Source organism: Rhinolophus sinicus, chromosome 1, assembly GCF_057876585.1.
Source record: "Rhinolophus sinicus isolate RSI-liver-muscle chromosome 1, RSI-T2T, whole genome shotgun sequence".
Classification (NCBI taxonomy): domain Eukaryota; kingdom Metazoa; phylum Chordata; class Mammalia; order Chiroptera; family Rhinolophidae; genus Rhinolophus; species Rhinolophus sinicus.
The window spans coordinates 155,069,404-155,092,510 of NC_142501.1; the positions used below are offsets into that span (position 1 = coordinate 155,069,404).

The 23,107-nt window shown below is 34.7% G+C and overlaps 1 protein-coding gene across 1 annotated transcript; it reads right to left on the reverse strand.

The window, feature by feature from the left end:
- Positions 1–1,249: 1,249 nt before the first annotated feature.
- LOC109436819 (UDP-glucuronosyltransferase 2A3-like) lies at positions 1,250–23,107 on the reverse strand. The gene is made up of 6 exons (XM_019715652.3): positions 22,342–23,107; positions 19,943–20,091; positions 4,227–4,358; positions 2,739–2,826; positions 2,088–2,307; positions 1,250–1,662 (listed from the first exon to the last, which is right to left on the reverse strand). Exons 1-6 carry the CDS (start codon positions 23,063–23,065, stop codon positions 1,383–1,385), a joined length of 1,593 nt encoding a protein of 530 aa, XP_019571211.3. The 5' UTR covers positions 23,066–23,107; the 3' UTR covers positions 1,250–1,382.

The following is a 23,107-nucleotide window of genomic DNA, read 5'->3' on the forward strand; positions in this document are numbered from 1 at the left end:
GTATGAGAGGGCAAACTTACTGCAATGTTTCATATGTTTGTTAAAGTAATGCATAGCTGATTAAAATATGAATATTAACCTTACATTAGATAAATTGATAAATTACATTGATAAATATTTAATATGCCATATGTTGGTGAGGCAGGTCTTCTAATACCTTATATTATTAAATAACAACTAATTGATGAATTTACGTTTGTAGAAGGTACAAATGATCTTACATTGAAAGTATATGGCTTTTCTGTAGGAAATTATTTCTTTTATTATATGGAATTATTTAAATTAAGAATACTACAGATTTTTAAATATAATGAATTGACATTTAACTTTAAGGTTATCAATTGTACTGGTCTTTAAAAATTTCATTAGAATTAGTGAAATAATTTTTCAATGATTCTTTATTTCTCCTAAAGTAACCTGTTTACCTTTAAAACAGTACTGACATCCTCATATGCTAAAAAAAAAATCAAAAAAAAAATCATTCCATTGATTATCTTTATTATTTTAAGAAAATTCTCAGAGTTGTCCCTTGTACATAAAAGTCACACAAGAAATATTTGTTGACTAAAGGCAGAAACATAGGCCATGATTGTTTGGTAAAGCTTGTTATGCACTGATGTGTCTCCACCCCCTTCAAATTTATATGTTGAAGCCTTAAACCCCAGTGTGACTATATTTGGAGATAAGGCCTTTAACAAAGTATTTAAGATGAAATCAGGTCATAAGAATAGGACTCTTATCCCACAGGACTTACATCCTTATAAGAAGAGGAACAGACACAAGGCATCTTTTTCTCACTATGAGAGCACAGAGAAAAGGCCATGAGTGGAAATTTTGTAAACCTTCCGAAGCAGAGTATCTCATTATCATTATTTTCAATTTTGGCCTAATACCGGTAACATTGGGCAAGTAAAGAGGCATACTTTTATTAAAAAAGGAAATCATATTTTTCAAAGCAAACTAATTTTTGAGGATACTTTCCTGATTCACATGATCTGTTGCAACTTATAAAATGTACTATTCTAAGCTTCCTATATCTATGAAATTCTGCTCATATTTTATTCTCTCCAGCAATCGCCATATCACTTAAGGTTTACAATTAAAATAGTGTTAATATAAATAGAACTTTTAGAATTATTAATGTCACTGTGTCAGAAATTGGGTAAAGCAGAAGAGGGTAAGAACAGCTGGGACTAGAAAAATGAAGAATGGGACATGCTCACTAGTTAATGGTCTTAATGGAATTCTTGGCTTTCTCTTTTGGCTAAAATAGAGAAATGGAAAATTTGAAAATAGAAAGGACGGGTGGTGTTTTCATTAAATAATTTGTGGCTGAATTGAACAGAATTGTCCACTCAGGACTTTGCCAAACATGGAGGGATCTATTTCTTCTTTTTCTTCTTTCCTGTTTTACCCAATTTTCTACAAGAAAACAGACAACATTTGGTGACTAAGAAGATAGCAGATGCTGCACAGGCAAGTAGAAATCCAATCACATCCAAAGAGTGGTACTGAAACCAGGTGAGGTCGTGGATGGCTGGCCGCAGGTGTTTGGCTCCTTTGTGGCGCATGACAAACTCCATCCAGAAGACTGCCCGATCTAAGGGCTTTACAGGTTGATCATGGTGAATCCTTGATAACCTCATAGCATTCTTTTTATAACTGGAAGGAAAATACAAAGAAAAAATTAATGAAGTTTTATTTTTGTTAGTTATATGATACAAGTTATAAAAATTAAACAATCTAAGGGCCCTAGAAATTATTGTTATAGCTCTGCTCTTTGTATAGAATTTTAACAGGAGTAGTAGGGAGATTGAAAAAAATATATTCTTAACAGAATGTGGTTAAATGCAGACATAGGAAAACTCAGAATAAACCGGTTGTTAATTCAAGACTAATTTTACTAAGAAGGACGTGTGACAGTGTCTGAACTATACTTTTCAGGAGTTTTCCAAGACCCCAAGATGGTGAATGATTCAAGATTGGGAAAGTGTCCAATATTAGGTTCATAAGAATGGTCTCTAACATTTTCTTGTGTGTGGCCCAACACAACCAGTGGTAATCCTTTAGAAACCAATTGTACTTACGAAGGATCGTTAATGACTGTTCTCAAGGCGCTAAGCAAATCTGCACTGGTCATTGTGTTCATGTTCAACTCCACAGCCACTCCTTTGGCCTTCATGTGAATGATGTTATCGTGCTGATCGCCAAATATGGGAAGTCCCACCATAGGGACTCCATGATAAATAGCTTCATAGATCCCATTTATTCCACCATGAGTAAGAAAAGCTTTGGTTTTTGGATGCCCTAATTTGGGAATAGAATGTGAAGCAGATGAAAATGTCATTATAGCACATTAACAGAATGTTAGAGAAGGGGAAGATCTGTGGGATAAGTTACTGAAGAAAATACTGAAGAAGGCAGTATTTTCTACTGAAGCTGAGCATATGGGGCACTGCCACCACAGAAAATTGCTATCCTAGGAAAAGGAGGCACTAATTTTACTATATTGCCTGAAATTCTTATCTGAATCATAGCAAGTATGGATCTATAAATGTAACAGTCAACTATTTAATTATATCTTTTAAAACTTAAGGTAAAATGAGAAACATTTACAATTGTTAAATATTTGTTGATATTAATTATATTACATTAACTGTTAATTAGTCAACTGTTAATTAAGAATTAATCAAGTTCTCAATGAACTTCTACACAGTGTTTCTTTCCCATAGTCTTACCAAGAAGATCATTCTGGGGTATCCAGTCATAGAGCCGAGTATTGGCTCCTAATGTGGCCGGTTTCTTTCCTGTGTATCTCCATAAAACCTATGGAAGACAACATACATATTTCACAAGTAAAACCACAGTGTAATGACATTTTCAGGTTGTAGAATTATTTGTAAATCATGCAACCACCTTACTGTAGTATAAAGATATAATTTGTAAACACTGAAAGAAACAATGGGACTGTTTACAACCACCATTTTTAAAGAACTTATCGTAGTTGCCCATTAAGTGTACTATTATTTTGTCTATTACCACTTAAAAGCTTCTGGGAATGAGAGCATAAATGAAGAAGTAGAAAATTCATCAGTACTGGCCTATTCAATCAGAATGTGTAAAATTTTTATGACAACATTACTTCTGTGTAAATTTATGTTCCTTACCATCATAGCTCTATCTTCAAAGTAGTGCTTCTAACAAATCCTATTGCTTTAGATTTTATCTACTTGTTTACTTGGATGTTTGGTTATCCTATCATCCTCCTTTCTAACTTCTTGTTCCTCCCACAAATTCTTTTTCTTTCTTTTAATTAAGAATGAAATATTACATTTGCTTATATTATTTTGTCCAACGATGTATCTTGTTTGTTTTGTTTTTTATAATTAGCATATTTGCCTTTATATAGAATTTTATATAGTTTCACAGAATTTAACCAAATATAAAAATAAAAGGACTCTTGAATATTTAACAAGCACAATATAAAAAGAGTTGAAATATAGAATTGTGGTGATAACATAAAAAATTAATTGAATATCATAAATTAGAACATTTAAATTGACAGAGTATAACACTAAAATTTCTAGGGCCTTTTAATACTAGAAAAAGTGAATTAAGAAGACTGAATGGAGTGTCACCGGTTAGCTCAGTTTGTTGAAGCGTTGGGTTAAAAACAAGGTTGTCATTTAGAACCCACATGGGCTGTGAGCTGCACCTTTCCCCCTTCCCCCCACAAAAAAAGAAAGACTGAATGGATCTAACCTTCTACTTCTATGCACAGCTATAATGAATCAAGTCCTAATACAACCAAAGATGTGGAGAAAATTCTTGAGAGTGTTTCATCTTTATCTCTGTCATTTCAGTTCTCCCTTCTCCTGGTCCTTAGAGTGATTACACTTCAGATCTATTTTGGGAGTTGTCAGAACAGGCTTTAAGATTTCAAATACTAAAAAATATGAGCAATGGGCTTAAAGTTTTCATCTCTATTTTATTAAAATAAATTATTCCAAAGACATGGGTTTCCATAGTAACAGCAAAACTCAGAAGTCAAGGCTCAAATGTGCCAAAACTCACTATTGTGATGGTCTACAAATTTTTACTTGATATTAGTACCTGATATATTAACTGTAAAATGAGATTCAACTTTCACCGGGAAAGACACCATTAACCCCACTCTCTCTCCAATTGGTAAATAGCTGCCCAGAAGGAACAAAGTTTGTACTAACCTTCTGTGGAATCTGGGCTAGGGCTGAGGCAATAATATTGGCCTTCTCTTCTGGGAGATTTTGGATAACTGAACCCAGAGAAAATACCACAATACCATGTTGGCCTGATTTCTGGACAAATTCTTCTATTTCCTGGAGAGAAAACATTCCTGGTTTATGAAGGTACAGCATCACAGGGAATAAAATAAATTTCACTTATACTTCTAACATGAAGATTCAAGGGGATTGTCAGAGGCATGTTTAGACTATTTTTATCTTTTGATACCTAGAGCCACTTAGTCTCTTTAGGAAGAAGTATGTGTCGAAAACCTATGCCTTGAATATATAATAATTGATTTGTGAATAGCCATGGAACCAAATCATTACACAAAAAGATTAGATGATAAGAACATAATATTTTTCATGATTGATGGGCACTGTTACTCACCCGGTTTAATTTTATGAAAGTGATTAGTGATGTCAGACACAGGGCAGTGTGAGGGGTCCACCTTGATCTCTCCCCTTGAAGTTACAACAAATTGAACAGTTATAATTCAACAGAGGATTTCCTGTGCACTCAGACACACATCTGAGAGATCTGGACATTTAAAAATGGGCAAATTAGGGTGATCATGGGAGGAGGGAAGGGCAAAGATGAGAGACAGGTGTGCAGACACAGCCCAGAGCTCACTGCTGCAGACACAGCTCCGAGCTCACTGTGGGTCACAGGAGAGAGGAGGATTCAGTCTGCTGGTGCCTTCTCTGTGGTCCTGAGCATTTCTCCTGGAGTGGTCAGCATATAATACCGCTGAACCCAGCAATTGGGGCAGATACCTTAGGGAAGAGGCCAGATACAGAAGTGTGACAGCTGTGATGTAGTGGCCCTCATTGCCAGTCACAAAAAAAGCCATTGAGCCTGGCTGCCTCTCTCTACTCTCCCAGAGCTTGCCTTCCTGTACCCGCCCAGAGCTAGCAGCGGCCCCGGAACAACATGTATCAGTGAGTATAGGGATAAAGAGCAGAATATGTATAATCCTGCGAACTGGAGAGATAGCTCCTGAGTGGCAGACACACTGCAGCTAATCCCAATGACAAGGGTGGAGATATAGAAGTGAAGCAGCTGTTGTCTGGGAGTCACCATTACTCTGAGGAGAACAAAGCCACAAACACACCAGCAGCCTCTCCCAGCCCACCATGATTCCAACTTTCTTAGCTGATCCCAGTGGGGGTACCTAGGACTGCTCAGACAGCACAGCTCAGCTTGTGGCTACAGGGGCGGTACTGGGATTTCAGGGGTTCAGAACACCATTGCCCATTACATTCTCCCATGGCCCTGAAACAGAGGTGACTTGGTCATGGAGGAGACGTGAACCTCCCCAGCGAATCTTACAACACTGGAGCCAGTACAGGTCAAGGTAAAATAGAACACTCCAGCACCACCTACTGGAAAACAAAAGAAAAAACTTTTGTATCAGTCTGCAGCACAGCTCATTTCTGTAAATGCGTAGGAAAAATAAACCATCAAACACCATGAAAAACCAAGGTAACAAGGCAACTCAGAAAAAAAAGAAAAGTCTGTAGAAAGTAAACTTAAAGAAATGAAAATGTATGACTTAAATTACAGAGAATTCAAGATTGGAGTTCTGAAAAAATTTAATAAGATGCAGAAAAACTCAGATAGGCATTTTAATGAACTGAGAAAATCAGTGAAGAAAATACCAAAAAGATTGAAATTTTAAAAAAGAACTGAGTAGAAATTCTGGAGCTGAAGAACTCAATAAAAAATGATGGAGAATGAAATATTAAGCTTAGGATATAGAGCTGACCAGATGGAGGAAAGACTTAGTGATATTGAAGATAGAAATCTGGAAATGATGCAGATGGAAGAAAAGAGAGACTTGAATATTAAAGAAAGAATGGAAGAACTCTACAAGAACTATCTGACTCTATCAGAAAGAGCAATATAGAAGATATGGGTTACCAGAAGGAGAAGAGAGAGAGAATGGCACAGAGAGCCCATTCAAACACATAGTCAATGAGAACATCCCTAACCTATGGAAAGAACTGGGTCCTAAAATCCAAGAAGCAAACAGAACATCTAAGTACCTCAATCCTGAAAAGCCTTCTCCAAACCACATTATGTTGAAACTGTCAAAATTTAATGAAAAAGAATTCTCAAGGCAGCCAGGGTAAAGAACATGGTAACCTACAGATGAAAGTGCATTAGATTATCATCAGGTTTTTCAGTGAAACTCTACAAGCTAGGAGAAAATGGAATAAAATATTCAAACTATTGATAAAGAGAAAATACTAGGCAAGAGTAATATACCAAGCAAATTTATCCTTAGATATGAAGGGATAATAAAGATCTTTCCAGAAATACAGAAGTTGAGGGAATTTTCCACCCCAAGGCCTGCATTACAAGAAGGGGCTTATTCTACCTGAAACAAAGACAGAAGGATACACAATTATGAGTAAGATGCGTAACAGACTGACAAAAGCGGGAAATGTCAATGCTTATTCAGAATAGGGCACTATCCACTTAAATATAACATAAAGAATAAAGCACATAAAAACATAAAGAAAGAAGAACATACTTTGCCAAGGCAACTCAGAAATGAACTCACAGCATAAGTAGATACTTTGTGACAACAGAAACATAAAAGACTAGGGGTAAAGGTTTGACTTTAAAAGACCAATGGAGATCAAATGTATTCTGAAGAAAATAAACTGCTGTGTGTATGAAACTTTATTTACATAAACTTAAAGGCAACCACTCAACAACAAAAACAAAATCCAGAACTGCAACACATTATATATATATATATATATATATATATATATATATATATATATATATATATAGAATCATAGAATATGACCAAACTAAAATAACAGTCAGAAACACAAAGGCAGGAGAAACAATGGAGATCTCAAGCTACCAGAAAAGAAAAGATGAAATGGTCATAGGAATTCCTCATCTATCAATAATCACCCTAAATGTAAATGGACTGAATTCACCAATATAAAGGCTCATAGTCACAGATTGGATTAAAAAAAAAAAAAGCAAAAAAACCCAAAAAACCCAACCATATATTTCCTTCAAGAGACACATCTCAGCTGAAACGACAAATATAGACTCAAAGTGAAAGGGTGGAAAATGAAACAAATGGCACCCAGAGAAGAGCAGGTGTAGCTATACTTATATCTGATGATATGGACTTGAAAATAAAGAAGATAAGAGACAAAGATGGACATTTCATAGTGATAGAGGGGACAATATATCAAGAAGACATAACACTTATCAATATATATGCTCCCAATCAGAGAGCACCAAAATATATAAAGCAACTACTAATAGACCAAAGGGGAGAAACTGACAGAAAACAATAATAGTAGGGGAATTAGACACCCCATTGACAGCTATAGATAGATCATCCAAGCAGAAAATCAATAAGGAAATATCAGCTTTAAATGACACATTAGATGAAATGGACATAACTGACATTTACAAAGCATTTCATCCCAGAACACCAGATCATACATTCTTTTCTAGTGCACATGGAACATTCTCAAGGATAGACCATATGTTCGGATGCGAGACTAGCCTCAATAAATTTAAGAAGATTGCAATCATACAAAGCATATTCTCCAATCACAGTGCTTTGAACTTGGAGATGAACTGCAAAAAGAAAGCAAGAAAAACCACAAATGCATGGAGATTAAACAATATGGTCCTAAAGAACTACTGGGTCAAGAAAGAAATAAAATGAGAGATCAAAAGATGCATAGAAACAAATGAGAATGAAAATACAATATATCAAAATTATTAGGATGCTGCAAAAACAGTAGTAAAAGGGAAATTTATATCATCACAGGCCTATCTCAAGAAACAAGAAGAACCCCAATAATCAACATTTCATCTTGAACTACAAAAAGAGCAAGAAGTAAAACTCGTAGTCAGCAGAAGGAAGAAAATAAAAATTAGAGCAGAATTAAATGAAATAGAGACAATAGAAAAAAGACAATAGAAAAAATTGCTGCAACAAAGAGCTTGGTTCTTTGAAAAGATTAATAAAATTGACAACCTCTGGCTAAACTCACTAAGGTAAAAAGAGAAAAGACAAACAAAATCTGAAGTGAAAGAGGAAAAGTTATGACAGATACCATAGACACACAAAGGATCATGCAAGAATACTATGAAAGTATGCCACTGAATTTAATAACCTAGAAGAAATGGACAAGTTCTTAGAAATACATAACCTTCCTAGACTGAATCATGAAGAACTGCAAAATCTAAATAGACTGATCAATAGTAAGGAAATTGAAACAATCATACAAAACCTCCTCAAAAGCAAAACTCCATGACCAGATGGCTTCACTAGTGAATTCTACCAAAAATTCAAATGGTTTAATACTTGTTCTCCTCAAAGTCTTCTGACAAATGGAAGAAGCAATATTTCCTAACACATTTTATGAAGCCAACATTACTCTGATACCAAGTAACAATAACACCAAAAAAGAAAACTATAGACCAATATCTCTGAGGAATATAGATGCAAAATAAACTAAATATTAGCAAATCAAATAGAAAAATACATTGAAAAGATTATTCACCACGATCAAGTGGGGTTCATTCCAGAGGTGCAAGAATGATTCATTTTATGCAAATTAATCATTGTAATACACCACATAAAATACAGGATATATGCAGGAAAAGCATTTGAGAAGCTACAACAACTATTTATAAATAAAACACTTAATAAAATGGGCATAGAAACAAAGTGCCTCAACATAATAAAGGCCATATATGACTCGCCGTTGGCCAATGTCGTACTTAACGGTGAAAAACTGAATCCTCTTCCTGTATGATTAGGAACAAGACATGGATGCCCCCGCTCACTCCTGTTATTCAACATAGTACTGGAAGTTCTAGCCAGAGCACTCAGGCAAGAGAGAGAAATAAACGGCATCTAAATTGGAAATGAAGAAGTCAAATTGTCCCTTTTGTAGATGATATGATTATTTACAGAGATAACCCTAAAAACTCTACCAAAAAACTATTAGAAATAATTAACAGATACAATAAAGTTGCAGGACAGAAAATCAACTTACAAGCTTCCATTGCGTTCCTATATAGTGACAATGAAATTTCAGACAAATAAATTAAAAAACACTTCCTTTTGCATTGGAAATGAAAAAAAGAAAATACCTGGGAAAAAGCTTTCAAAAAGGTGTGAAGGACATATACACTGAAAACTACAAGAAATTATTAGAAGAAGTTGAAGAACACCCAAAGAAATGGAAAGATATTCCATGTTCAAGGATTGGAAGAATCAACATTTTTTAAATGGCCATATCACCCAAAGCAATATACAGACTTAATGCAATCCCCATCAAAATCCCAATGGCATTTTTTTCAAGAAGTAGAACAAAAAATAATCAGATTTGTGTGGAATCACAAAAGATCTCAAATAGCCAAAGCTAAGAAAATCGTAAGAAAAACGGACAAGGCTGGAGGTCTCACACTCCCTGACTTCAATTTATACTACATATCGACAATAATCAAAACATTGTTGTATTGGCAGAGAAAGAGACACACAGGCCAATGGAACAGAATTGAGAACCCAGAAATAAATGCACATCTATATGGACAGATCATTTTTGACAAAGGAGGCAAAAACATACATGGATAAAAAAGCCTCTTTAATAAATGGCTCTGGGAAAATTGGAAAGCCAAATGCAAAAGAATGAAACTAGATTGCTGTATGTCACCATATATGAAAATTAACTCAAAGTGCATAATAGACCTAAACATAAGACCTGAAACAATAAATTGCATAGAAGAAAGCATAGGTACTAAACTTATGGACATTGGATTTGTAGAGAATTTTAGGAATTTGATCTCAAAGGCAAGTAATGTAAAAGCAAAAATAAATGAATGGGACTATATCAAACTAAGAAGCTTCTGCACAGCAAAAGAAACCATCAACAGAGCAAAGAGTCAGCCAACTTAATGGGAGAATATATTTGCAAACAACACCTCCGATAGGGGGGCTAATATCCAAAATATATAAAGAACTCATGTAACTCAACAGTAGAAATCAAACAATCCAATTAAAAAATGGTCAAGAGTACCTGAACAGACACCTCTCCCAAGAAGACATACTAACAGCGAACAGATTTATGAAAAAATGCTCAAATTCACTAGCTATTAGGAAAATGCAAATCAAAACCCCAATGAGATTCACTGCACACCTGTTAAAATGGCTATTATCAACAAGTTAAGTAATAACAAATGTTGGAGAGTCTGTGAAGAAAAGGAACCCTCATACACTGTGGGTGGGAATTTAAATTTGTATAGTCACTATGGAAAACAGTATCGAGGTTCCTCAAAAATTAAGAACAAAATTACAATACGACCCAGTAATTCATCTTCTTGGTATCTACCCCAAAATTCTGAAAACATTTATTTGTAAAGCTTTATGTACCACTATGTTCACTGTAGCATTATTTATGGTGGCCAAGACAAGGAAACAACCAAAGTGTCCTTTGATAGATGATTAGATAGAGAAGGTGTAGTGCATATATACAAAGGAATAACCCCGGGCCATTAAGAAAAGATGAAATACTGCCATTTGTGACAACATGGATGGATCTTGAGATTATCATGCTAGGTAAAGTAAGTCATAAAATGTTCAGAACCATATGATTCATTCATACATGGCATATAAAACTAAAAGGAACAAACGAGCAAGACAAAAAAATCATTGACACAGACAACACTCTAGTGGTTACCAGAGGGTAAGGAGGGATGGGAAATGTAGAAGAGGGTAAAGGGGATCAAATATATGGTGATGGAAGAAGAATTGACTTTGTGTAATGAATACACAATGCAATATATGGATGATGTGTTATGGAATTATACATTTGAAACCTATTTAATTTTACTAACCACTGTCGCTCCAATAAATGTAATAAAAATTGAAAAACTACAACAAAAAGCCCCCAAAATAGTAACAACAACAACAAAAAAACCTGAGTGGTTTGCAAACTCATGAAAATATTCCTCAAATGAAAGGTTTTAAATGGGTCTGAATTAGGTGTCTAACAATTTACATCAAATAAATCATCACTGTGTTGATCTGCCTGTTTTTTACACATAACTTCCATGGTAATTTTCTTGTGTTTAACTTTTCTCTTAAGAAGGTTAAGAAGATATTTGTTAGAATTGTGACACATAGTGATGTATTGTAAAAGGAGATAACATATTTAAACAACTCTGTAATCATAAATTATTTTAGGAGACAATGATTGCCTATCTACCTGGTGTATAAAACTTGAATCTTAGTGGACACAAGCTGCACGTTCTTAATTTGAGCCTTAGCACACAATTGATATGTAGTTACTTCTGTAAATTAAACCCCTGCTTCACCATTTAGAGTTGTGCAAGTTGTCCATGGACTCTGGGGTTGGGTGCAGTCAGATCATATTTTATGAGAATGGCATCATCTAGATTTGTCGTGTATTTCTTGTGAAATCTTTTGTGGCAGCTCTGGAGTCACTATGTTCCCCAATTAAAGGCTGTTAAATGATTAGACAAGCGATGATGTCAAAGTTGAAAGTAACTGCATTTTCAGCTTCATTAATGTTAGAACATATCTAGCATCACACAAATTATTGTGTTATTATTGTTATTCATCTTCCCAAACACATGGAATTTGAATAAACTTTTGAATATATATATATATGTATGTATATGTGTGTATGTGCATATATATATACACATGTGTGTGAATGTATGCATATATGTTTTATATATAATATACTATATGTATATACACATACACACACACTAAATTCATTGACTTTTTGACCGGAGGTCCTATAATCACTATTTTTTTCCTTAGGTATAAATTTTTTATTTTATTTTATCTTCATATTTTATTAAATATATTGGGGTAACACTGATTAATAACGTTACATACCTATCAGTTGTGTAAGATTATGAATTCAATATCTGTGTACTTGATTGTATGCCTCTACCTGAAGTCTAGTTTTCTTTCGTTACAATGTATTTGACCCCCTTTACTCACTGTTTATTTATGTGTTTATTTATTTATTTACTTATTTATGTTAGTTTCAGTTGCCATGGGGATATGAAAGACAATTTGGGGAATATAATGAATAATGTTGTAAAAGTTTGGTAGGGTGTTAGCTGGATACTTGTCTTATTAGGGAGACCACTTCATGTATGGTGTAGATGCCTCACCACTGCACTGTACACCCTTTGCTCACTTTAATTCTCTTTCCACTCTCTTTATCCTCTGTTAACCAACATTTGTGTGTGGATGTGTTTGTTTTATTTTCTTAGTTTGTTACTTTTTTTTTTTAATATTCCACCTAAGAGTGAAATCATGTTCTTTGTCCTTTTCTGTCTGACTTACTACTTAGCATAACATTCTCAAGATGTATGTTGTTGGAAATGGCAATATTTCATTTTTTTATGGTTGAAAGTATACATATATACACACACACAACACACACACACACACACACACACACACACACACACACTGGAGATGCCAAAAAATATATACACATTTTAAGAGATGTTATCGATGTATTACTTTTTGAAGTTGAGGTGAATTATGGTAGGAATGTTCAAAAGATGGCATTAATCAAATGAATGCTAGGGTTACCATGCAACAGCCAGTACAGTCAAAGAAAATGGTGGAAGCGCGATTGTTGTTTGGAAGAGCAAGACCATTTTGAAGTGGTATTTGAAATTCCAGAACGTGTGGAAGTATAGTGGAGGCACGAGTATGCAACAGAAACTCCAACACGCCTAACAATTGCAGGCATTCGTGATAAGTTTGAGATACATGGTACTGTGTGTGATGTACACAATGGAAGATCTGGAAGGCCTTGTATAGCAACAAGTCCTGCTGCTTCTGCTATCTTGTTGGAACAGTTTACACACTCGCCACAGAAGTCTACCAAACAATGTCTGTAATCAGAAGTGTCTGGATGCTGTTGGTAACCACTTTGAGCACCTGTTTTAATTACAGCAGTCAATTGTGACTTGTATTCATCTTTTGTTATTGGTATATATTTAGTATCACAATTTTAATGCACTTTTTTCCTTTCTTATAATGTCTGTACATTTTATTGGCACCATCTGTATTCAGTCATCTTCTTTCTCCAATCATCTGTCAATGTAGACACATTGTTTGTTTTCATGTCTTGGCTATTGTAGTTAATACTACAATGAGCACAGTGGTACATATATCTTTATGAACAAGAATTTTGGATTTTTTTTGATAAATACACAGAGAAGGAATAGTTGGGACAATGCTAGTTACATTGTTAATTTTTTGAGGAACTTTCACACTGTTTTGCATAGTGGCTACACTAAATTACATTCCCATCAACAGAGTATGTATTCCCTTTACTCCACATTTGTTTGGAGAACAAGCAACAGTTGTTTCTTGACTTTTTGATAATAGCCATTCTAATGCGTGTGAGGTGGTATCTCGTGGTTTTGATTTGCATTTCCCTAATAACCGTTGATGTTGGATATCTTTACATATGTCTGTTGGCAATCAGTATGTCTTCTTTGGGAAAATGTTCAGATCCTCTGCCCATTTTTAAATTGGATTGTTTGGGGTTTTTGTTGTTGTTATATAGTTGTGTGAGTTCTTCATATATTTTGGATATTAACCCCTTATCAAAGATATTGTTTAAGTATCTTCTCTCATTCTTTTGGTTGCCTTTTTGTTTTGTTCGTGGTTTCCTTTGCTGTGCATAAGCTTTTTAGTTTGATGTTGTTTCATTCATTTATTTTTGCTTTTGCTTTTCTTGCCTTTTAGGTCAAATTCACTAAATCTTTGAGACTAAGGTCCATAAATTTCATGCCTATGTTTTCTTCTATATATTTCATTGTTTCGGGTATCACGTTCAACTTTTTAATCCATTTTGAATTAATATTTATGTATTGTGTAAGACACTAGTCTAGTTTCATTGTTTTGGATGAGGCTGTCCAATTTTTTCAACTCCATTTATTGAAGAGACTTCTTTCTTCATTGTATATTCTTTGTTTAATAGCAGTTTCCCAGGTACATGTAGGCTTATTTGTGGGCTCTAAATTCAGTTCCATTGGTCTATGTGTCTATTTTTCTGACAAGACCATGCTATTTTGATTACGGTTACAAGTCAGGGAGTGTGTACTTCCTGCTCTGTTCTTTTTGTCTCAGGATTGCTTTGCCTATTCAGTGTCTTTAGTGGTTTATACAAAATTTAGGATTTTTTGTTCAATTTCGGTGAAAACTGCCACTAGGATTGTGATAGGGATTGCATTGAATGAATCTGTTTTCTTTAGGTAATATGGACATTTTAACAATGCTAATTCTTCCAATCCATGAAGATGAAATATCTTTGCATTTCTTTCTGTTTTCCTCAATTTCTCTCAACAGTGTCGTGCAGTTTTCAGTGTACAGTTTCTTCACCTCCTATGTTAAGTTTATCCCTACGTATTTTATTTATTTTGTTGGGATTGTTATTTTCTTCATTTCCCTTTAAGATATTTTGTTGTTAGTATATACAAATGCAACAGATTTTTGTATATTGATTTTGTGTCCTGCAACTTTACCATACTTGTTTATTGTTTCTAACAGTTTTTTGATGGCATCTTTAGGATGTTGTATTATAGAATTGTGTCATCTCAAAGTACTGGTAGTTTTACTTCTTCACTCCCATTTTGGATGCCTTTTATTTATTTTTCTTGCCTAATTGCTTTAGCTATGACTTCTAGTCCTATGTTGAATAACAATGATGAGAGTAGGCATCCTTCTTCCTGATTCTGATCTTAGAGGAAAAGCTTTTAGTTTTTTGCCATTGAGTATGCTGCTAGCTGAGGATTTTTATATATGGCCTTTATTGCATCGAGGTATTTGATTTCTATATCATTTTGTTGGATGTTTTAATCATAAATGGATGTTAATATATTGTCACATGCTTTTTCTGCATCTATTGAGTGAACTGTATGATTTTTATATTATATTTCATTTTGTTGATATGGTAGATTATATGATTGATTTTTGTATGGTCAGTTATCTTTGCATCCCTTAAATGAATCCTACTTGGTCATAATGTATTTTAAGGTGTTGTTGTATTGTATTTGCTAGTATTTTGATTAGGACTTTTGTATTTATGTTCAGTAAAGAGATTGGCCTATAATTTTCTTTGTTTTCCCCTGTGATTTCTTGACCTGGTGTTGGTGTCAAGGTAATGTTGGCCTCAAAATGAGTTAGGAAGTATTCCCTCCCCTTCCGTTTTTTCATTAGAGGTTCAGAAGAATTGGTATTAAATCTTTTAGATATTTGATAGAATTCACCAGTGAAGCCATTTGGTCCTGGACTTTTGTTTTTTAGGTGGATTTTATTGCTGTTTCAATTTCCCTACTAGTGAGGAGTCTATTTAGTTGTTTCAGTTTATCATGATTCCGTCTAACAAGGTATATGCTTAAAAAAACTAGTCCATTTTCTAGGTTATCTAATTTTGTGGCATATAGCTTGTTATAGTATTGTTGTATAACCGTTTATATTTCTGTGGTGTCCTAGTGACTTTCTTTCATTTTTGAATGCAGTTATTTCAATCTTGTCTGTTTATTTTTTCTCTTAGTGAGTGTAGCTCAAAGATTGTCAGTTTTGTTTATCTTTTCAAAGAACAAGCTCTTCTTTCTTTAATTTTTTTTTCTGGTATTTTTTTGTTCTCTATTTCATTAATTTCCACTCTGATTTTTATTATTTTCATCCTCCTACTGACTTTGGATTTCATTTGTTCTTCTTTTTATCATTGTTTAAGGTGTAATGTTAGATTTTTTATTTGATCCTTTTCTTGTTTCTTGAGGTAGACCTGTATTAGTATAAGCTTTTCTCTTGGTACTGCTGCTACATCCCCAAAATTTTGGTATATCATATTTCATTTCTGTTGATTTCTATGTATCTTTTGATCCTTTTTTAAATTTCTTCTTTGACCCAGTAATTGTTAAATAGCATGTTGTTTAATCTTTACATACGTTTCGGTTTTCCAGTTTTCTTCTTGGAGTTGATTTCCAGTTTCATGCCATTGTGGTAAAAAAAAATAAAATAAAAAAAATGCTTGGTATCATTTCAGTCCTCTTCAGTTCATTGAGACTAGTTTCTTGTTTCAACATATTCTCTATGGTTGAGAATGTTCCAGGTGTACTTGAAAAGAATGTGTATCTGTCGTTTTAGGATGGAAGTAGTATTTATATTAATTAAGTCCATTTGATTTAATGTTTCATTTAAGACTAAAATTTTCTTATGGATTTTCTGTCTGAATGATTTATCCATTGCTGTAACTGACATATTGAAGTCTTCTACTGTAATTGTATTTTTGTTGGTTTCTCCCTCTAAGTCTTGTAATAATTGCTTTGTATATTTAGATACTTCCAGGTTTGGTACACACGTATGGATAAGTGTTATATCTTCTTGATGAATAGGTCCTTTATCATTATAAAGTGTCCACCTTTGTCTCTTTTGTTTTCTGGTCTTGAAATCTATTTTGTGTGATATAAGTATAGCCATCCCTTGCGGGAGTCAAACTGGCAACCTTGTGGTTGAGAGGATGCATTCCAACCAACTGAGCCATCCGGGAGCTCAGCCGCAGCTCAGCTCAAGGTGCCATGTTCAATCGTAGTTGCAGGGGATGGAGCCCACCATCCCTTGCTGGACTGGAGGAGTTGAACCGGCAACCTTGTGGTGGAGAGCCCACTGGCCCATGTGGGAATCGAACCGGTAACCTTCAGAGTTAGGAGCATGGAGCTCTAACCACCTGAGCCACCGGGCCGGCCCCCTCATTGAATTTTTTAATAAGTTCCTTTTGAATTCTGTGTCACTGAAGTCATAGTCCTCTATGTGTTTTTGTTTGATTTTTTGGAGATTTCAGTTTCTTTTTGTGCTACCTTATTACCTTGCTTTTTTGGGGTACTTGGTGGATTTTTTCCCTACCTGCACGTTCGAAAAAGTGAACTTTTTCTTGTTTAGAACTGTTTTGTTCTTAACAACTCATCAGGTTGAGGGGTAGAAATGTTTTTTGGTTTCTAATAAATGTTGCTATAGTGCAAGTTTTTTTTTTTAACTCACACTTAGCTTTTCCAGGATCTCAGTGGGATGGTGTTGCCTCTACGGTGGAAGATGCCCTGCATTTCCTCGGGAGGTGAGCATCCCATTTGTGTGTGGGTCACCTCAGTCTTGGAGCATCACTCCTGTGCTCCAAGTGGAATATTGCTGGCATTGAGGCTTGATGCCTGTGAGCACCAGGTGTTTGCCCCTTGTAACCAGTGGCCAAGACGTGTTTCTGCTGCCGCAACTTTTTCCCACCTCTACCCGCTTCTGCACCAATAGTGTAAGCATGGAGAGGCAGGTTCATAATTTTTCTGCTTTATGTTAGTAACGGCCGTCAGAAGACCAGGTTTTGCCTTTTGCCCATAATGGCTGTGAATAGCTATTTTGTATACCAGCAAAATTGCTGAAGTTAGGCATATATATTACCCACCATCAACAGGTTTGCATTAATGGGAGCTGCCTTTTCAGGCGGGTATGTTGCTTTTGCCTCTAGGGCCCTCTGTGTTGCAGTGTGAGAGCTATAACCCGACTGGTCCACCAGTATATGTTGCGGCTTGCTCTGAACTGTATCTGCAGCCACCATTTCTGTTCTTCCCCCTATTCCACCTACCCTGCTTGTTCCAGTGCTGCCACCTTCAGATGTACTGATGTATACAACTATGAGATGTGTGTGTGTGTGTGTGTGTTTACCAGAGGATTGTTTGCTAAATTATAGTTGTCCAATTCGTTGTATAAGGGAAGCTATAAAGGGCCTTTTATACTCTGCCATGATGCTGATGGCAGTCTCGCTCATTGCTTTTTGATCTGTGTATCCAGTGACTGGAATAAGTTTTACATAATAACCATAGCCGAGATTAGTATTGTTACTGCGCAAACTTCTTATCGGTAGGAAAGTTGAATTTAGAAAGATAAATTTTGCCCCTTTTCATCATTTTATTTGAGATGATTTTGTGAAATTATGTGGCTCATTACTGTGTGTATGTGTGTGTGTGTGTGTGTGTGTGTGTAAAAGTGGGAATGTCAGGATAAACCATAGTTTGGCATGGGAGTTAATCTAGAGAGCCACAGAAATTGTTACCTCTTTTTAAAATGTCTCTAGTTAGACATTGGTTCATTATACCAAGACTTAATAGAGCTTGGGTTGTAGCTATTGCTTAATTGCTAAGACAATGCATCTTAATAATCCTGAATTGAAATGTCATTCAACAGTATGCATCTTACCATACAAGAAATCAGAATTTAGCCCCAGAACTCCATTTACCCTGCAAACTTCCTAAAGGGATTTTGTTAATTTTGCCACAATACAAGCAAATGAGAGTTTTCTCCTCAGTCCCTATTGATAGTTAAATGTAGTATCCTTATAATGATTATCTATTACCCTCTTTTGTTTCACAATACTGTTTCCTTCCAATATCCGGGGCACTCAGCCTTTTTTGTTGACGATACAGGGATATGGTATACATTTATTTTTTCCTTCCAAAATAAACCATCAATTTGGTGAAGAATCAGTCAAAGTTTGCATCTCTCATTTTCACGAACTCTTTGCTGATGACCCCCAGTCTTTCCTTTGCTGTGTGCTGAGATTGAAACCTTGTATTACCCAAATGGTTTCTAGAAAATTCTACCTGAAAATCCTACTGGATTCTTTAAGTGAATAGTCAGCAAATAGAATGCATTTCATTAATCTAAAACAAAGTTTAGTTCCACGTTTCCTATTTCAGTAGAAGCCATCACACCAAATTTCCTGCAAAGGGAAAATACAGGAGTCTTTCTTATTTTTTTCTCTTCCCTTAACTTTTCCTCCTCTCACCTGCTAAATAGTGTGGAGCTTACCCCAAAGTGTCTCATGTTTATCTCTCTACCATCATGATAGACGCCCTGGTTCATAACTCCATCATGCTTGTGAGGAAGACTATAGTAGTCTTTTTAGAAATTTTCATGGCTCTAGTTTTCTGTCACTCCTATCAATGGTATTTTAAGACGCACTTTAATCGTGCCATTTTCAGCCTAATTTCTCAATAGGATGCCGAAAAGACACAGGTCTATAACTCACAAGAGCCCCTCTGACATGGAAAATGGAAATGGAGTGGCCTATCAGAGATGTTCACATCAAGTCTCTATTATTAAGACCGTAATCGTTAAAAAAAATTCAAGTATCATATCATAAGATACATAAAGTCCTTCAATGTACCATGTTTCCCCGAAAATGAGACCTAGCCAGACAATCAGCTCTAATGCGTGTTTTGGAGCAAAAAAGTAATATAAAACCTGGTTTTATTTTACTATAATATAAGACTGGGTCTTACATTATAATATAATATAATATAATATAATATAATATAATATAATATAATAATATAATATAATATAATATAATATAATATAATATAATATAATATAATATAATATAATATAACACCTAGTCTTATTTTACTGTAATATAAGACTGGGTCTTTATAATAATAATATAATATAATATAATATAATATAATTTCCAATCTTATATTAATTTTTGCTCCAAGACACGCATTAGAGCTGATTGTCCAGCTAGGTCTTATTTTCAGGGAAACACGCTAATATTCCTACCTTAGGTAAAGGTTTTGCAGGTTTGCAGTGCAGTCCTCCAACAAATTCAAAATTAGGTAGGTGTGGACGAGGAAATTCAAAATCCCAATATGTTCGGATTAGCCAAATTTCAGCTTTCCCCAGAGTCTCACACAATGTAGTGTGTCTTCCTAGAGAAAAGTAAAAAAGTTGGGTAAAACAAAAACAGCCTATAATTTCAATGGGAAAATCTTACCATGAATTTAATAATAAGCTATCAAGGAAAAAATAAAGTTATCTATTCTAGAATAATATGGCTTCTAGATGTAAAATAAAAGGGTGCATTAATAGAATATATGAACTAAAAAGAAAGAGAGAAAATAGTAAAGATGAAGAAAGGAGGAAAAGAAAAAAACAGTTATATGCAAGTTTATTTTTACAATATAAAATAAAGCAACCTTTTAATCACACCTCCAAACTACAAATGAATTTATTACTAATTTTTTTTCTCCAATGAAATGGCAAATGATAGATTAGCCTTGCAATATCTGCACCTAAACACCTCTCAATGGTTTCTAGTCAGGAACATGTCTGTGACTCCCAGCATGTTATAATGTCAGGATTACTCATATTGTTATAGGATCTGTCAATATTAGTCCACCTTATACTTCTGAGTTATCTCTCGTCACTTCAATTCATGGGCCACTATTTTATTAGTAAGAACTCCCTGAGTAATTCATACTCGTGATGACCCTCTTTTTAGTATATTAGGCACACGAGTACATACTGCAATTATCACACACTTACTTTACTGCTGTCTTAAATGATGTGTTTTGAAAGGGACACATTTAAGGTTAATCTCGGAAATTTTATGCAGAAGAATGATTAATTACAAATAACCAAGTCAGTCTTTTCTATTTACAAAAATATATGTATATTTTGTGACAGAGAAAGGGAAAAAACTGAGATGAGAATCCTTTTCACATTAGGATTCTAATCTAATTTGGTGGTGATATACACCCAGGGGATGAAAGCCTCATTTTAGAGTCATTATTTTTTAATGTTTGAAATTATATCCAAAGTAATACAGTCTAAGAGCTATAATTTAATAGTAAAGAAACTTTGTCCAGGACACTCTGTTTGAAATTGCCGGAGATAAGATTAGAACTTCACCTCTTAGCTTCCAATTGATGTGTTTTTGTGCTCTGGATGCCTACTTTCTTGGAACTCAAATCCTACCTTGATTACAAACCCCTAGATGATATTTTTATTAGTCATTCTCATATTTCTCTTAATAATTTCTCTCCTTAGGTAACTTATTTTATATAACCATAGGTTTCATTTTAGAAAGGCAGTGCTTAAAGCAGTTAGGAAAATTCTGTATTTAAAGCAATGATTCAAATAATGAGTATAGAGGGCATAAAAGGAGGAGAATGGAAGTGAATTTAAGTATAAAAATAGGTTGCGTTTGAAATATTCCGCATGAGGAATTACATACGTAAAACAGTGAGAGAAAATTGACAAATACTCCTTTTACTTTAGTTGTATTTTTCATATAAAATTGAGTCATTATGGGAATGGACAATTCTAAAAATGTATATAATTAGTTGGTTATTAAATTTGAACTATCCAGTAGATATTATTATCATCAAATGATTCTCTTATGTTAACTACCCAGTGAGTCAAGTGGGATGGTTTTTAATTTTGAAGACTTTTTAAGGGTTGCATGAATGCATGTCAACTACAAGTCTTGCTTAATAGAAGATGCTCTTTTTTTTTCCTTTCTCCTTTGATAATGCTTCTGTCCTCTTGTTCTCAACTGGAGTCTTTTCAGGTCTTTACTAATAATCCTATTATATCAAAATGTACCGGTGACCTATTATAGTTCTCAGTTACTTCCAAGGGTAGTCTTGAGGCAAGATCCATGTACTTTTTCCTCGACCTACAGAGTCTAGCATGTAGTCTGTACCCAGGAAATGCATACTGAATATTACCTCAATTAATTAATTGATAATTATAGAAAAATCAATACATTGAAGTTCTAATCATGTCTAAATCAATAAATTTTAAGTGGGTTCGTTTGAATAGTAGTTTTGTGAAAAATGGGATAGTGAAATAAATAATGTATTTAGTGTCAGATATGAGCTTTTGTGCGTTAGTTCATATTAGTACTTCTTACAGATAGTTTAAATGCAAGCCTGTCTGAGTTGACTGATTCAGATTAGAGCAGAGAGTATAAAATTGCAAAGCAAAATATTTTTATGTAGAAAAGGGAAGAAATTAAAAATAAGTAGAATAAATGTATATCAGTGAGATAAAAAAAATAGAGTTTAAATGGAAGACAGATATTATAAAATGTACTCCTTTCATTTCATAGTATTCATTTAAATTCTTAAATTTATTTTGATGACAAGCTTAAAATGTAAAGTAGAGTCTCTTACCTAATGCCTCAGTGTAAAACTGGTCCCAAAAATGAATGTCATAATCCTGGACCCAGAAGTCAAAGAAAATTGAAAGCATTGTATTCTTTACTCTTTCCAGAAAGGTCATTCGGTCTGTTAGACCCACCATTTGAACAGGTACATAGGAAAGTGGGGCTGGAAGTTTCCCACAGTGTTTCTCCTTCATGCCTGCTAAAGAGGCTCTTAATGTGATCACAAAAGGGACTGCAAGCAATTCAGCCACCAGCTCTCCACAGGGCATCACGGGGTCTATAATCATTACATCATACTTGGTTTCCTGGAGCTTCTTCATGAGTGTCTGATTGTAGACTGTACTCTCACACATGGATTTTAAAAACTGAGTTATTTCAATAAAGAATTCCTTCATTTTAATCACTGATTGCCAGAGTGTTACATTTGGTAAGACATTAAGAGCTAGGTTGATAAATTTATCATTTACATTCTCAATTAGTTCTTTGTCATATGGTACATGCAATACCTCAAAGTTCAGTTGGGAAGGCTTCTTGTAGTCAATGAGCTGAGCATGTTCAGGAGTCAACACTGTCACCTCATGTCCTCTCTCTGTGAGTTCCTCCAGAATAGTCTTTAGATTGAGCCAGTGGCTCATGTCACAGGGCCACACCAGAACCTTCCCACAGAATCCACAGTCAGTGCTGCAGAGCTGCAGCAGCAGAATCACCAAAGCCCACTTGTCAGACATCATGTCAGCAGCTCCCTCACATGCTGCTCTGCAGGAGTTTCGTGT